Source organism: Azolla caroliniana, unplaced genomic scaffold (genome assembly GCF_043228905.1).
Source record: "Azolla caroliniana isolate FFs.n. ecotype wild unplaced genomic scaffold, voAzoCaro1.0.p SCAF_7, whole genome shotgun sequence".
Taxonomy (NCBI): domain Eukaryota; kingdom Viridiplantae; phylum Streptophyta; class Polypodiopsida; order Salviniales; family Salviniaceae; genus Azolla; species Azolla caroliniana.
The window spans coordinates 20577756-20594392 of NW_028230442.1; the positions used below are offsets into that span (position 1 = coordinate 20577756).

General features: G+C 39.8%; 2 protein-coding genes across 2 annotated transcripts; one reads left to right on the top strand and one right to left on the bottom strand.

Annotated features, from left to right (window-relative positions):
- Window positions 1-1528: 1528 nt before the first annotated feature.
- Window positions 1529-2266, bottom strand: LOC147862276 (pentatricopeptide repeat-containing protein At4g18520, chloroplastic-like). The gene has a single exon (XM_087323089.1). The coding sequence runs from the start codon at window positions 2264-2266 to the stop codon at window positions 1529-1531; it is 738 nt and encodes a 245-aa protein (XP_087179215.1).
- An 879-nt stretch (window positions 2267-3145) lies between these two features.
- Window positions 3146-5612, top strand: LOC147862277 (ATP-dependent 6-phosphofructokinase 2-like). The gene is made up of 2 exons (XM_087322310.1): window positions 3146-4094; window positions 4676-5612. The coding sequence occupies exons 1-2, from the start codon at window positions 3304-3306 to the stop codon at window positions 5394-5396; spliced, it is 1512 nt and encodes a 503-aa protein (XP_087178436.1). The 5' UTR covers window positions 3146-3303; the 3' UTR covers window positions 5397-5612.
- Window positions 5613-16637: the final 11025 nt, after the last annotated feature.

The window sequence follows — 16637 nt, forward strand, 5'->3', positions numbered from 1 at the left end:
TTTTGATAGAGTTCATGTGATTCAATAAGAAATTGGGTTTTGATGAATGTTTTCGAAGGAGGAACTTAGACATGGGTATCGTCAACATAGCCTTCTTAGGAAGAAATATGAGATTCTAGAGTCACAATGAAATTGATAATCTGAACATAAAAAAACTTTGCGAGCATAAATCAAAGTTGCATGTTTGATGTGATGGTGGAACAATGAACACTCCACAATTGTTGTTCAACAAAGCACATCAAGCACTACTTTTGGGTCAATGTTCTCATTGAAACATTGCTTGTTTTGTCGATATAAGTTTGATGAAATTAGACACATTCATATTTAATTAATGCATGATAGATCTTTCCTCTCTCTCTCTCTCTCTCTCTCTCTCTCTCTCTCTCTCTCTCTCTTATTTAAGTTTTGACACAAAGTTGCAAATATCGCAACTTAATAACTTTGAATAATTTTGGACAATGTTATAGCATAGAAAAAATTTGAAGAGTGCACATGAAAGTGAAACTCGGGGCGGCAATTTGTAAAATTGAAAAGAAAGCAAAAACAATTGGATGCAAGAAGATCTCGTCTTTTCAAGAATAGTTATAATATGGTTTTCATCTCCCAATATTGAGGAAAATGCTTGAATAGGAGTGCATGACTAAATAATAAAAGTGTAGTGCATACTTTTGATTTTCTACATACTACTAAGTGCGGATTTGAACATTCGATGAACAACCGTATTAAATCTATGGATTATGGATAGACGAAACTAGGTGGGTTCATTAAAGTCAAGTTTCGCCTTCCCTTTTTATGAAGTGCCAAAACGTGTAAGTATATTCCCATGTGATCTCAAACTTTTAATTGTGTATTGCGAACTTTTCCTTGCTTCTTGTCTTTTTTTTTGTGAGGTTATTGACTTTTTGGACACACCACAACATGTTTAAAGGCAAAAGTTTTATCTTGGGGTTTGAAGTCATTCGTCACTTTCCCATCCACAACATATAAATCTTACCACGAAGTTACACACCTATTGGTTTCACACTAATTGAACAACATCTTGTGTCTCCCGAACTTTTATTATGGTAATGACCAATGTGATCTTTATGCAGTCTCCACTCTATAAGTACCGAGAACTTGTAAACCAACCATTTTCATTCAAGTCCAACTTAAGAATATTGTTGTGGCATTGTGTGTATGTCTCTGGTTCCATCAAGCCATCTCTTTGGTTTCCAACTTGAAAATAGTAACAAATATCAGATAAGGGAATGTTATAAATATCATTATGACATTTCTCTAAACGAATTTAGTTGTAGATTTCACTACATTTCAAAATGTAGTTGTTCGTGCTCTCATATCAAGGCTACCAACACAAGGTTGTGGGTTTGAATCCCTATTATTTCACACATCTTTCTTTTTTCAAAAGAACATATCCTTCCATTAGTTTAAAAAGCATATAAGCTACAATATACAAAATAGATGGACAGGAAGCGACTATCCTTCCCAAGCCCATCTTGTGTAAGACAATGGCTAGCCATGAATCCTTCGCTTAATAAATTTGATTGAGCACTCCCTCAAATTTCCCATTCTTAGCACATCCTGCAATTAGTGCATTCCAAGAGACCAGTTCCTGTACTAAAAGCCTGTTAAATACTACCCATGCCTCGGCAAGTGACCCACATTTAGCATACATATCTACTAATGTATTGCCAATGAAATAATCTCTTTCAACAACTTTTTGTACAATTTCCCTATGAATTTCATTGCATGCTAATGTAGCTCTAATGCTACCACATGGTTCCAGGTAGCAAACAAGTGTGATAGTATTTGGAGGGATGCCCAGTCTTTGCATTTGCTCAAAGAGGGAAAGGGTTGTCTCACTATATCCATGTTCCACATTTCCTACAGTCAATATATTCCATGAAATTGCATCTTTCACAGGAAGATCATCGAAAATTTCCCGTTCTATTGAGAGAAAACCACATTTGGCATACATATCCACTAAGGTATTGGCAATGAAGGTCTCACTCTGTAACCCTTTCTTCACAATGTCGTCATATATTACACTACCCTGATTGATGTCTTTGGTATCACCACAAACTTTCAAGCAATAAACAAGTACATATGTATTTGGCGAGATATTATGTGTTTGCATCTCCTTCATGAGGTTTAATGCTTCCTCACCATGCTCATGTTCTGCATAACTAGTGATTAGTGCAGTCCATAAGATCACATCTTTGACTGGCAAGTTGTGAAAAACTAAAGTTCCATTCCTCACTTCCATCATATGTTAGTATCTTTACATCTTATTCACTTTCCTTTAAGCTTGCAAAATAAATATAATCTTGTCCCAAAGAGACCAAGAAGCTAACCTTATTTCACACATCTTTGTTACACCATATATAAATATTGTTAAAACACATGCCACATCAAGGGTCTAATTGCATCACATCATCAAGATCCCTATAGTGGAATGTAAAAATAAAGTTTGAAGTTTGAATTTAACCATGTCATGAAGCTTTGGCCTGGTAATTGTGGACAATGCTAATCTAGTGCCACACAAATAGATCATGGCCTTTTATGAGTGTGAAAACTAAGTAATAGTGGGCACAATACTTTTTGAGATGTCCATTTCAAATGAGGTATGCTGTTCTGTAGAGTGATTGGGTAGGATGCGATAGACATGTTCCTCTTACATGGGAAAGTTTTGCCTCCGTTCTAGTTTGTTCTTTTGCTTACGAGTGGCGAGCCAAATGCATATTCAAACAACAAAAAGCCTTGAAAACCCCCTTGTTAACTTTGTTTTATTTCTTTGGATACCCCTTAATTTTCTTTAGTTCCTTGCCACCGTTGGTGAATTCTCAAGGAAACAATCATTTGGTCGATATTCATCGTCTTATTCGTGATAGATGTGCCAATTCGAGCATTTTTACATGGCCAATTCACTATCTTCTCTATTAAACTGTGCATTAAGCAAGGGCATTTCGAGAGATAAATGAAACAAAGGAGATGAGGGGAGGGGTATTTTAGAGGTTTTGCGAGTAACCTGGTATACATGTGTGTGGGCCAAATTTGGTCTTAGAAGACATTAATATATCTTTCTTTCTTTCTCAAGTAGCCTAAGAGAGAACAAATGAATGAATATGCCGCCCATAGGTTCATCAAAATTTGGGAGAAGAAGAGAGCTAGCATCTCTTCTCTTTGTTTGTGGGCGAATCCAATCTGTAATATACAAATATATACAACACCTATACAAAAGGAGATGGAAACACAGGCAAAGGCAATGTTCCCAAGTGTTTTCTTCTTCAAACAGAAAAAGAAGCCATGGAAGCCTATTATTGCATGGCCAAAATGGCTTCAAATCCATCGCCCACATTGCCCATTAGCATTAATCTGAGACCAATCCGAGTAATTAACAGAACCCATCTCTGGAAATGCTCCATCAAGCCAATAGACACACCATCATCATCGCATGTTATACTCACACCCCCTCATCTAAGAGACTACATAGACCCCCTTCCCACCCATGTGAGCCCCCTCTTACATAGCCCCTATTTCCACACCAATGATGGATTCTGGCTCTCTAGCTCCGACAAGGTCGCCCAAAATGTGGCGGTCGACTTCCGTGACGAATCGGTCTCGTATATGCAAACTTACTTCCCTCGGGCTGGCCCTCGACATGATGTCGTCTTTGTCCCCGACAATGTGAAAGCGGCCATCGTCACTTGTGGTGGCCTATGTCCGGGGCTTAATAGTGTGGTTAGGGAGCTTGTGGATGGCTTGTGGTATCAATATGGGGTTAGAGAGATCCATGGTATACAAGGGGGCTATAGAGGTTTTTACTCAAGTGACACTATGCCCTTGAATCCTAGGGTTGTGGATGGGTGGCATCGCATTGGGGGCACCAGATTGGGCACGTCGAGAGGAGGATTCGACCTCACCAAGATCGTCGATTCGATTCAGCATCGAGGGTTTAACCACGTATACATTATAGGTGGGGATGGAACCTTGAAAGGTGCCCTAGCAATCTATGAGGAAGTCCGAAGGCGAGGCATCAAGGCTTCGGTGGCCGGGATCCCGAAGACGGTGGACAATGATGTTGGTATCATCGATCGGTATGACTCTTGATTCCTGTTGTCAAGTGAAAGATTGGTATGACTCTTGATTCCTGTTGTCAAGTGAAAGATTAGCCGATCAATCATCTTAGGTGTAAATTTCTCAATGTAATGTTATTGATGGTCTAAATGTTTATGGGAGTGACATTTAATTATTGAATCTAGGTGTAAATTCTCAATGAATTGTTATTGATGATCTAAATGTTTATGGGAGTGACATTGAATTCTGAATGAATTTCTATTTGAAACATTTTTATGTGTTTTAAGTGGAAAGTTACTTGACAACATTTGACAAAATCCTGAAAGAAATGCTAAATGTTTTAAATTCATGTTTTTATGTAACCATAAACCTTAAACATGAGAATTGTGGCTTGTTAAAATTCCATAATGCTCATTGACAAAAATACAAGTGTTGAAATTTAAGGAACATTTGAAAGAAAATTTTTGCTAAAAATCAATGATAATTTTGAAGTATAGGGAGCCTTCATCATCATAGGGTTACTAACGCAAACCCCAAACCCTAAACCTTAAACCCTAAACCCATGATATTCTAACTGTACTCTTTAAATTATTTTCTTTAGGTCCTTCGGTTTCCAAACAGCTGTCGAAAAGGCTCAAGAAGCCATCCAAGCCGGGCATGTGGAAGCGGAGAGCACGCCCAATGGAATCGGACTTGTGAAATTGATGGGCCGAAATGCGGGGCACATTGCGGTGCATGCATCCTTGGGTAGTCGAGATGTCGATTGTTGCCTCATACCTGAGGTCCCCTTCTTCTTGGATGGTCCGGGAGGCCTCTTCGAGTTTGTGGAGGGGAGGCTCAAGGAGAATGGCCATTGTGTGCTTGTGGTGGCCGAAGGAGCCGGACAAGAGTTTCTCGAGCGAGCCAATAAAACTAGTGCCGAAAAAGATTTGTCTGGAAACGTGGCATTGCATGACATCGGATTATGGTTGGGGAAAAGGTTGAAGGATTGGTGGAAAAGCAAACACCCCAAGGAGTTGTTTGCTCTCAAGTACATTGATCCTACATACATGATTAGGGCAGTCCCAAGTAATGCTTCAGATACGGAATATTGCACTTTGCTAGCACATTCAGCTTTACATGGAGCCATGGCTGGTTACACTGGCTTTGTTGCAGGTCTCATTAATGGGAAATTTTGCTACATTCCTCTTGAGATGGTACCAAACTCACAACATGTGGTTGATGTCACAAGTCATGTATGGAATTGGTTGAAGAGTGTAAATAACCAACCCGATTTCATCGTTCCTAGTGAAGAGCCCCTAGAAAACAATCAAACAACATAGGGATCATTGTGGCTTCCCTACAATATATTATATAAAATCTAAGAGTTTAATTCTATAGAGCATATCCCATTGATTCCACTAAAAAATACCTTGTTTTCCCCCATTCATAAAATTCATTGTGTTGTAAACTTTTGTACAATATGCCTCATGAGTTGTAATTGTGTCTAGTCATGGAAGACTTATAAAAGGCAATGGAATAAGCAACTTGTTTGTTTTCTTTTGATCCTCTATGCATTCATTAATCACCCCCATCTCCAAGATGATAGAATTCCTACCTGCGTGCTATAGAGAGAGTGGCTTCTAGCATGGATCTAAATGTAGAGGTGTTTGGTCATAATTATACATATGGTGCCAACTTCAAGAAACCTTGGCATTTCCAAGAGAGAAAATTCCAAGTTGTTGCACAATAATAAATCGTGACACCCTCTCCATGACTTTCTCTTACGTGTAAAACCTTGCCACCATCCTTCACTCAAAGCTTTTCTAATTATGGCATTAGAAAATGAATATTTACAAGACATTGCCTAAAATGCATTATGCGATCACTACCCCATGCTGTTATAACATTCAAGTAAACAAACTCACCCACAAATCTATGGATGTTCACATAAACTAAAGTCTTGTTTTTTAGTCTTATAAACAATGTCAAAAATTAAAATTATATAGAATAGTTAAAAATATATATTGTAGAAAATATTCGCTATAATGGTTGTATATTGCCTCCTTGACATTGATTGTTAGATATATATTCTAGAATGTCAAGTATGTGAAAGAATGAGAATTGGGTGATACAACTCCTTTCACATGTCTTATTCTCTTCTTTGTTATGGAAATAAATTGTATTATATCATAAAAGATCTACTTCTGAGGGATAATTGGTAACACCCTTGGGAATGATTGATTGTAGGCGAGGGAATCAATCCCCATATAATATTTTTGGGTAGGATAAATGACAGTCTTGTGATGGAGAGTAGCAATGGGCACGGTTTCGGCTCAAACCAAACCAAACCGTTAAGCCATGGTTTAACGGTTTACTGGTTCCAATTTTTTTTTAATGGTTTGGTTTGGTTTGGATTCTCGATAAATGGTTCGGTTCGGTTCTAAAACTCGGGTTTATAGGTTTAGTTTAAAGGTTTTCGGTTAACTGTTTTTTTTATACCTTAATAGTTAATTGATATAATGGTTTAATTAATGGTTTTTTATTGATTTAATTAATTTAACTTAAATGTTTATTTAATTTAATGGTTCAATTAAAGTTTCTTTTATTGATTTAATAAATTTAACTTAAATGCTTATTTAATTTAATGTATTTTTGTTTCTTTAGATATTTAACTAGTTCGACTTAAGTGGTTAGGTTTAAATTTTTTTATTAAATGGTTCGGTTTGGTTTTACATTTCCCTAAACGGTTTGGTTTAAACTTGTTCTTAAATGGTTTGGTTTAAATACTGAGAGTTCATAAACGGTTTGGTTTGGTTTCTTTGCCTTGAAACTGAACTGAACCGAAACCGAACCGTGCCCATTGCTAATGGAGAGGCAACAAGTTTTGGGGAAAGTCTAAAGGCTTCCCCTAGACTTGAAGTGAGCCTTAATATCTCCTTTCAACAAAAATAAATACGAGCAATAAAATCACACATAGAGTAATTATCTAATTATAAATTAAAATAATGAGAAAACATTCCATTACATCATTGTTTAAATTTCGTAGTTTGCCATGAAATGCTCATATTCTCCAATTTTTTGTATATAATCCATCATGATATGCCATTTTGTCCAATCTATGTTAAGTACATACTATACATTATTGCAAAGCTACATGCATACATGTGAATTGTGAGCAACACCACCGAGGACTTGAACCAAGGAAGCTGGGTTTGGCTAGATTTGATGACTTCAAGACCATCATCAATATCAATTGTAGTCAATCCTAGCTTTCTTCATATGATTTGATAGATTTTGACAATGTGACTCGTGTGTCTGTGTATGTGAAATCCTACGTGTAGGTATACATTTGAGGACATGTATTGACGTTTAGGTTTATGTAATTGCCTTGCATATGTGTGTATAGATTTGAATGTGTCTTTGTATGAATATATGAATGTGTATGTTTTTTATATATTGATATCTGGAAGTGTGTAACTGTGTATGTATATGTATTTGTATTTATGTGTAAATTTATTGTTTACTCTGGGTTGGAATTAGCCTCAAACACAAGGTGTTCGTTTCGGAACACTTCACCAAAGTGGTGGTTAAGGGATGGATGTTATCCGGCTATCCGATTCCGATCCGACTAATTCCAGTTACTTCCGGGTTGTTAAGACCAAGCAGATTAGTTACAACACGCGTAAGATTAAAAATTGAAGCGTAGAACGACAACTACACAGAGACACAATAGAATTAAAACAGAAGACTAATCTTATATTAGTTCCGTTAAACCAATTACATCGATTCCAGACCCTTTTATAAGCATTCGGTAGGAAATACAAAACGGTGCCTTACCGGCTACCGGCACTATTAATTGGTGCGGATCCAGATTGGTACAACTGTTTGGATCCGTTTGTTCCTATAATATTTCCTAACTAATAATTATGATTCTAATTATAATATTATTCTCTGACTCGTCCTTGTACACATTAACCCTCCGGATCATACTCTAGGCCAACATTTGGGTGGGTTTGTCGTTAATTGACTTGTACACCATGTTAGTCATGTGATCTCTCTACATTTATTATGTACATACACATTGACATCATTGTCGTTCTTTGACTTGTACACCCTGCTAGTCATATCCTTGTGATATGTTCTTCTCTCCGTTAATCATCTTCTTCGGCTACTATTTCTTCTTGCCGCTCTGTTGGCTATGTTGTATTGAAGAGTTGTAACCTTTGAGCACTCATTTCCATAAACAAGCCATTTGGCTATGTAATGTATTGAATAAATATAGAACAATTTTGCCAAAATCTGTTCTATCTAGCCATTACTCCCTATTTGTATAGTTGCATATTACTATATATTTGTATCTATCAAATAAAACTAGAGATAATCCTTGGATATTTGATTGATTTTTCATCAAGACAAGGGATCACCCTCCTCTGTAAAATGGCACAATACTCAATTCTTGCAAACATTTTGAACACACATAAACTTTCATTACTAAAGTTAACAAAGCAAAACTATTGCATTTGGAGGGTTCGACTTGAATTATTATTCCAACACTACAAACTTTTGGATGTAGGGTCAAGAGCATGACCAAAACCTATTGCCTTTGGACCTGATCAAGTCATCTGGGAAGAGAAATACCTCGTGGAAAAGATGGAACTGCTAGTGTATATATCAAATGTTCATGGAGAAGCAATAAGAAAGCTACAAACTTTGCATCAAATTTGGGAGAAACTGAAGTCACAATATGAACCAAAGACCGATGCAACACAAGTGCACACACTACATGCATCTGTCACAAGACCGACTAAAGGAGGAATGAAGTTCATTAAGTCTTATTGCAACATTTGCAAAAGACTAGGACACACACCACAAGAATGTAAAGTAAAGCAAAGGATTCCAAGATTACCAAGCAACATTTGTCAACCCCAAGTGCACATTGTAGTAGAATTAGAGGAAGAGAAAAATGAAGAAGAAAAGGAAAATGAGAAAGAAGAAGTTTATGCCGCCTGGATGGAAGAAAACGATGAATATGAAGAAGAAGGCTACAATGACTTGATGCAAGCTTTTGTGGCTAAAGCGCTTATCATGGATATACCAACAAAGAAGGATGACAAATGGTATCTTGATTCTTGACACAGGAGCAACATTCAAATCATCTCACACATTGATCAAATTGTCTTTAAAGTTACACACCCCTCCTAAATCCAATAACCGTTAGATTTGGCAATAATGGAGTAAAATAAGCATTAGGTAAATGCCAACTTATTTTTAATCTCCCCAAAGGATGAAACTTCATCATCGATGATGTGTACCACATGCATGGTATCACAAAGAACCTCCTATTAATAAGTCAAGCAACTTCGATTATAACCAAACCGTTATTCTTAATTCACTCTTGAACGACCTCATAATATGAGCTTCTTGCAAAAGAAAACCTCAAGGGTTATATCCAATTAGTGTACATCCAATAACCCAATCGAAAATTGAAGTTCACACAACAAAAATCAAAAGAAAACAAGAACTCACTTTGCTTTGGCCCAACTGACTCGAACATCCACATCTTGCTGCTATGCAAACAATCCAAACTCACAATCTCGCTGAAGGAATCCCACAGGATATGTTCTACAAACGCGACCTATGCGAAGCGTGCTTATTTGGCAAAATAACACCTTCAAAGTTTCCAACAAGTAATTCACAAAGAAGTCGACCTCTAGAATTTGTTCATAGTGACATATGTGGTCAATTCCCTAGTACTCAATCACTTTTAAAATATAAATATTTCATTAGTTTCATCAACGATTATGCAAGGTTTACAATATTAACATTCCTCAATAGTAAAGACCAAGCCTTCACTGCCTTTCAAAACTACAAACCACTAACAGAAAAACAACTAAATCAACAATTAAAATGTCTACATTCTAAAAGAGGAGGAGAATATACATCTAACAAGTTCACAAATTTTTACAAAGACCATGGAATTAAACAACAAATTTTTGTTCCCTTGACACCACAACAAAATGGCCTAGTTGAACAAAAGAATCGAACTCTCCTTAATTTGGCCTAAAGCATGCTTAGCCTAGAATCACTTCCACCCTCATTTTGGGAAGTTGTCGCCATAGCATGTTTGAATACTTGGGTTAATCACACCATATGAGTTATGGTTCAAACATGTAGGATCTTAAGATTTTCCGCTGCCTTGAATCCGCCTTCATTCCTGTTGATAAACGATCTAAGTTAGAGCAACGTGCTAGAAAATTGATCTTTATCGGAAATAGAGATGCAAACTACTACAAAGCTTACTGTTTGTTCGACCTCACCAAGAACACCGTCTTCTATAGACGAACCATATGAGTTATGGTTCAAACATGTAGGATCTTAAGATTTTCCGCTGCCTTGCATCCGCCTTCATTCCTGTTGATAAACGATCTAAGTTAGAGCAACGTGCTAGAAAATTGATCTTTATCGGAAATAGAGATGCAAACTACTACAAAGCTTACAGTTTGTTCGACCTCACCAAGAACACCGTCTTCTATAGACGAACCATCAAATTCAATGAGTCGACTCTTCTCAACTCCACAAAACCTAATCACTACCTTATAAATGATCTTCTTGTAAGCAATGAAGAAGGTGAACAAATAAAAGATAATGCCAATATTCGTCATCTTGATGTCGATGTGACCACTACAATCCGCTGTCATTTCTTGGCCATAAAACAACGCCATTGCCATTACTGACTACCGCCGACCGCTGCACTCAAAACAATGTCACTAATGCCATGAGCCACTCTCCAAACATCGATATTGCCATTGCCATCTACCGCCCTCAATAATAGCGCCGCGATCGTTATCACCGCTAGCCACCGACAGAACTTTGATGGTGACTCCGCTATCATATATCGCCACCTTGCTCAAAACCACAAGCATAAGACAGGATTTGTAAATCGATACGTTGTAATTCCTCATTCTCTTATACATGTTGATCAACCACCACCTCTACCCCTTCCATCTCCTTCGATCTCCTTAGCATCTCGACCCCCTTGCATCTCCTCCAATCTCCTTTGTTCTAAGAACTCCACCCACGTGCCTTCGTTTGCACAAACGACCAACTTTTAATTTTAGAATTAATAAAAATAAAAGTAAAAGAAAATTTACACAATTAAAGCTTGGTCGTATTTGCATCAACCAACGTAAACCAACCATCCAAAATAAACTAAATAACAATATTCACACAAATCTTGAAATTGCCTACACATTGTCCAAACCTACATATACTCACTCATAACCTCACAAACACATCTGCATCCACCTCGTCTTCCCCATAGTTAAATACACCAAACACCTCTCCACTCCCTTCATCAAATTTCTTGAGCACTAATAAATATATTCTTCAAAGCCCTCATACTCATCAAACCATTCCGCCATTTCATTTTCACTCACCCGATGTCACCAACGGTTATTTAACCAACTCAAAACTAAAACCCTAGCAAGACTATCCAAACTCCTTGGATAACAATTCCCCACCTCACCACATGCGCTCCTTGGCTTTAGAAAAAGATAGATGCTATTGGAAACATTATACGCTTCAAATCTCATCTCGTAGATCGTGGTTTCTCACAAATACCCATAATCGACTTCAAAGACACATTCAGCCCTACATTGCGAGGAATCACATTTTGCATATTCTTCTCTCTCTCTCTCTCTCTCTCTCTCTCTCTCTGTCGAACTCAAATTGGAAGTCCATCACTTAGATGTTCAAACCCTTTTCTTTCATGGAGAACTCGAAGAAGAGATCTATATGCAACAACTACCACATTTCGAAGATTCAACTCAACCAAATGTTGTATGTTGCCTACACCAATCATTATACAGTTTACGACAATCTCCACGACTTTGGTACCATCGACTTCATTATTTTTTAACTAACACTGGGTATAACGGATTAAAGAATGAACCAAATGTATTAAAAGAGCTAAGAATAATTTCATCATAATCATTGTTCTCTTGAAGTAACGCAATAGTCGTTACTTGCCAACTCACCTACTTATCTACAAATTGCAAAGAATGAAGTTCAACACAATTTTTCAATAACTAATTTTAGTCCAATGAAGTACTTCCTCGGAATGAACCTATCTAAAGAGATCATGCTAAAGGAACCATTTCTCTCTCTCAAACTCAATGCATTGAAAGTGTATTAAAACGTTTGGACATGCTACATTCCAAGCCAATCTCTACACCCATGTCAATTGCGTGCAAGTTATCAATCGAAGATGCTTCTAGAGCTCTCAAAGAATGAGATGCGATGCTCAATGTTCCTTCCAAGAAAATCCTTTGATGTAGACGTTACCTTGGTAGTTGTACACGCCCCAATTTATGCTTCATTAATGGAATTCTTTCAAGATTTCTACAGGACCTAGGACCCAAACATTGGAAAGTGTTAAAACGACCATTGTGCTATCTTGTTGAGATACAAGCTCAACATTGGGTGTGTAAACCGGTGCGTAGACTGGGTGCGTAACTAAAGGCCATATTGGTGCGTAAACCAAGAGGCCGTTGGATAGATATTCCGTAGAGGAATATATTTTGGGAGTTAGTGTGGGTGCTCATTGATGAGCATTGAAGTACGAGTGAGTACTTCTGTCAGTCCGTGTGGACTTGTATAAAAGTGCTCCCTGAACACATACTATGTACATAGCATATTGTATTGTTTGAATTAAGTTTCTCTGTCTCTCCCGCGTACTCCATGTTTTCTTTTGTTCTAAGCCTTCCATTAAACCTTCTGTTCGTTATTCTGTTGTATATATAGCTTCCGCACATAACTTTTTCATGGTATTAGAGCACCAGGGTTGAGACTCCTCTGCAGCTAACAGAAAAGCAAGAGAACAAGACAGAGACAAGTTCTCAGTTTCGGAAAAGAAAAGAAGGAAAGAAATGGACAGAAACATCGCAAACTCGCTTCCTATGGAAAAGCTTGACCGGAGCAACTATGCGTTTTGGTCGTACAAGATGCACCAGTATGTTGGGGATATGTCCCTCCAGTGGGAGGAACCGACTGTTCGGAAGTAGCCGACAGTCGAAGAGTTGACAACATAGAGTTGATTGTTTATTATTATAGCAATAATAATAATCATGATATGTAGCAATGGCTACAATTGTAAATAGGCTATACGATGTATCTAGGGCAAAATATAGAGTGTGTGTAGACTGTAGAGGTGGAACAAAAGTGTGTGTGAGAGAGATGCGCGTGCGTGAGAGAGAGTGAGCAAGCGGCGCCATAGCTGTGTGTGCAACAGCAGACACCGAGAGCCCTGTGCGGCTGATACACTCGCAAGGAGTGTTGTAATCTTTCAATTGTACATCCACTGTATAGTGAAGTTCTGTTCACCCGTGGTATTCTCCCGTTTTAGGGTTTCCACGTAAAACTCTGTGTACTGTGTCGTTGTGTGTCTGTGTTGTGTATTTTCAGCATTGTTTTGTTCTTGAGGTTTTACAAATCGATTCTCAACACAATATTCACTGGGGCACGCCTACTGGCGCTATGTAGAAGGAGTAAATGTAGCAGTGTCGGAGTTAACACAGAAGGAATGTCTGGTGTGGGAACAAGGAACGAGCAGAGTGTTGTACTATCTCGCATCCTGCGTGCATGACCAGATGCTTGGCTAAATTAGAGACGCGAGGACACCGAAGGAGGCTTGAGAAAATCTGAAAAAGATTTTCGCCGCAAGTACCACGAATTAGAAGTTGCAGCTCAGGCAAGAGCTCAATAGTATTCGGCAAAGGGACATGTCAGTACTGACTACACCACGAAGGTAAAGGAGATCTGTGACGCATTAGGGTTCATCAATGTCACGGTGGATGAAGACGAAATGGTACAGGTTTGCCTTGGTGGTCTAGCGTAAAGGTACGCGCCTATCTGGACGGATATTTGCACTCGGGAGAAAACATCATCCTTCTTCGACTTACAATCAATGCTGATGGTTGAAGAAAACCACGCGAGTGGGTTACAGACCACTCCATCGGACAACCGAATGCTGTACATAGAGGCGGAACGGTCCTGTGGGTGTGGAGGACGAGGTGGGTCGGCACACAACAGTGGCGGCTGACAAGAGCAGGAAAGAAGGCACAGAGGAAGTGCCGACAACTGTTCCTGACCCTCCACTAGTAGCGGGAGTCAAGGCGGCGCTAGAAATCGACAATCAAAGGCCGAATCGGAATGCTAGTATTGTGGCAAGAAGGGCCACAAGGAGAGCGAGTGCTGGAAGAAGCACGCTGATTCGGAGAAGTCCGGATCCGGATCCGGATTCGGGCGGACCGAACAAGGAAATCGGCATCGATCGTAGTACGCCGGAGGATCCGAATAAGTTAGAAAAGGGCTAGCATTCGTGATGAGACATGAGGCAAATTCGATGAACGTGACCACCATGAAATCGGATTAAGTATGGTACGTTGACTCCGGAGTGTCGAACCATATGCCGAGCCATGAAGAGTGGTTTTCGTATCTAGAGAAACCGGTGCAACCAGGAGTGATCGGAACAGGAGACGACACTCCACATCCGATTGAACATGTCGGTGAACTTCCCCTCAGCCACGTTGGACAGAAAGGGAAGCTTATGAATGTGTTACATGTCACGACAATAACAAAGAATCTAGTGTCGGTCGGATAGATCGTCGACCAGGGGATGCAAGTGTGATTCACGCATCTCGGGTGCTTCATCGAGGATGAGGGGCCAAATTATTGCGCAAGGGCGTAGAGACGAGAGGATGTTCATCCTCGACAACAATGATGCTAGGACCGCTTTGTTTGCGAAAGGACAAAAAGTTGAGTCAGATATTGACTTATGGAATAAGCGGATAGGCCAACTACAAGAGGCTTCAGAACCTGCAATCGAAACAAGTTGTGTTCAGATTTCTGAAATTTAGTGGCCATAAGGCTCCAATTTGTGAAGCTTACCAGCTAGGGAAGCAACACTGACTTCCTTTCCCAAACGAGCGTAACCAGAGTCGAAATACGCTCGACTTGATACACTCAGATGTATGGGGATTGGCACAGAATGTAAGTCTTGGCGGGAGTCGATATTTCGTCTCCTTCATCGATGGCTACAACCGGTACACATGGATCTACCTCATCAAAAAGAAGAGTGAATTCTTCGACTGTTTCCGCAACCTGAAAAATCTTGTTGAAAGGGAAATAGAGAGGAAGATCAAGTGCTTGCGGTCGGATGGTGGAAAATAGTACTTTTCCGGCCAATTCAACTATTATCTACAACAAATGGGAATTCGACGTGAATCAGTTGCAGATATACGCTGGAACAAAATGGCGTGGCCGAAAGCAGGAATCGTTCAGTTGTGGAAGTGGCACAGGCGATGCTGGAAGAAAAGAGCATGCCCACGCTTTATTGGGCTGAAGTGGTACGAACTGCGGTCTACATCCAAAATCGAATCGGAGAAAAGGTGTCTGCACATGAGTTGTATTTCGGAAGGAAGCCGAACCTACGACACCTGAGGGTATTCAGGAGCATTGCCTAGGTGCACGTACCTGATGAGAAGCGAAGGAAGCTGGACCCGAAGTTTGAGAAATGCGTGTTGGTCAGCTCAAAAGAGTTATAAGTGCTATAACCCCCGAACCAAACAAGTTTGAGTGAGCCGAGATGTCGTATTCGACGAATCCACGTCGTGATACTTGTTGGGAATCGACGCTTCTATTCACCTTCACCACTCGGTCACAACCGATTAATCGCGGATCAATGCAGCAGAAAATAGGAACCACACGGAGAAACAAAAAAAACGCGAGCACACAGGGATTAACGTGGAAAACCCTAGACGGGAAAAACCACGGGAGTACAAGACTCCAAACCAACACTATACAGAGAAGTATACAATGGCGAGCTGCAAGGCGACGACCTTGAGCTCGCTGTCCTCGCCACAGGCGGCGGAAATACACAGAGGCGTCTACCTCTTCCTCTCTCGCGCTCTATCTCTCTCTCTCTCTCACGGCTGCTCTCTCTTCACTCCTCTTGAGTGGAAAAACAGGAAAATGATCAGCAAGCAAAAAATAGTTTGCCCTAAGTCATATTTATGCATATATGACTTTGGGGCTATTTACAACTATAGCCTCAGGGGCCCATAGCAAACATATTCACGGATATGTCCCTGCATCCGGATCGCTCTCCGGGTACATTCGTCATCCGGCACCGAAGCCGGGGTCTTCGTCATCCGGATCCGAAACCGAAACCGGGCTTGTCGGCATTCGTCTCCGACATCCGACCATCCCATCCGAAGGGACCGAAATCCCAACAAACTCCCCCTTCACTTCGGCATGGGATGTCTCTCCAATCCGATCCTCTTCCGGCATGCTTCCAGCTTGTCGGGTGTGAGGACCTTGGTCAGCATATCCGACCCGTTCTCGTCCGTGTGGATCTTTGTCAGCACGAACTCCTTGTCTTCTATCCTTTCCCGGATCCAGTGATATCTTCGCTGGATGTGCTTCGTCCGGGAGTGATAGGCCGCGTTCTTCGCAAGGTGGATTGCACTCTGACTGTCGCAGTAGAGTCAGTACTCCTCCTGTTGGATACCGAGCTCTCTAAT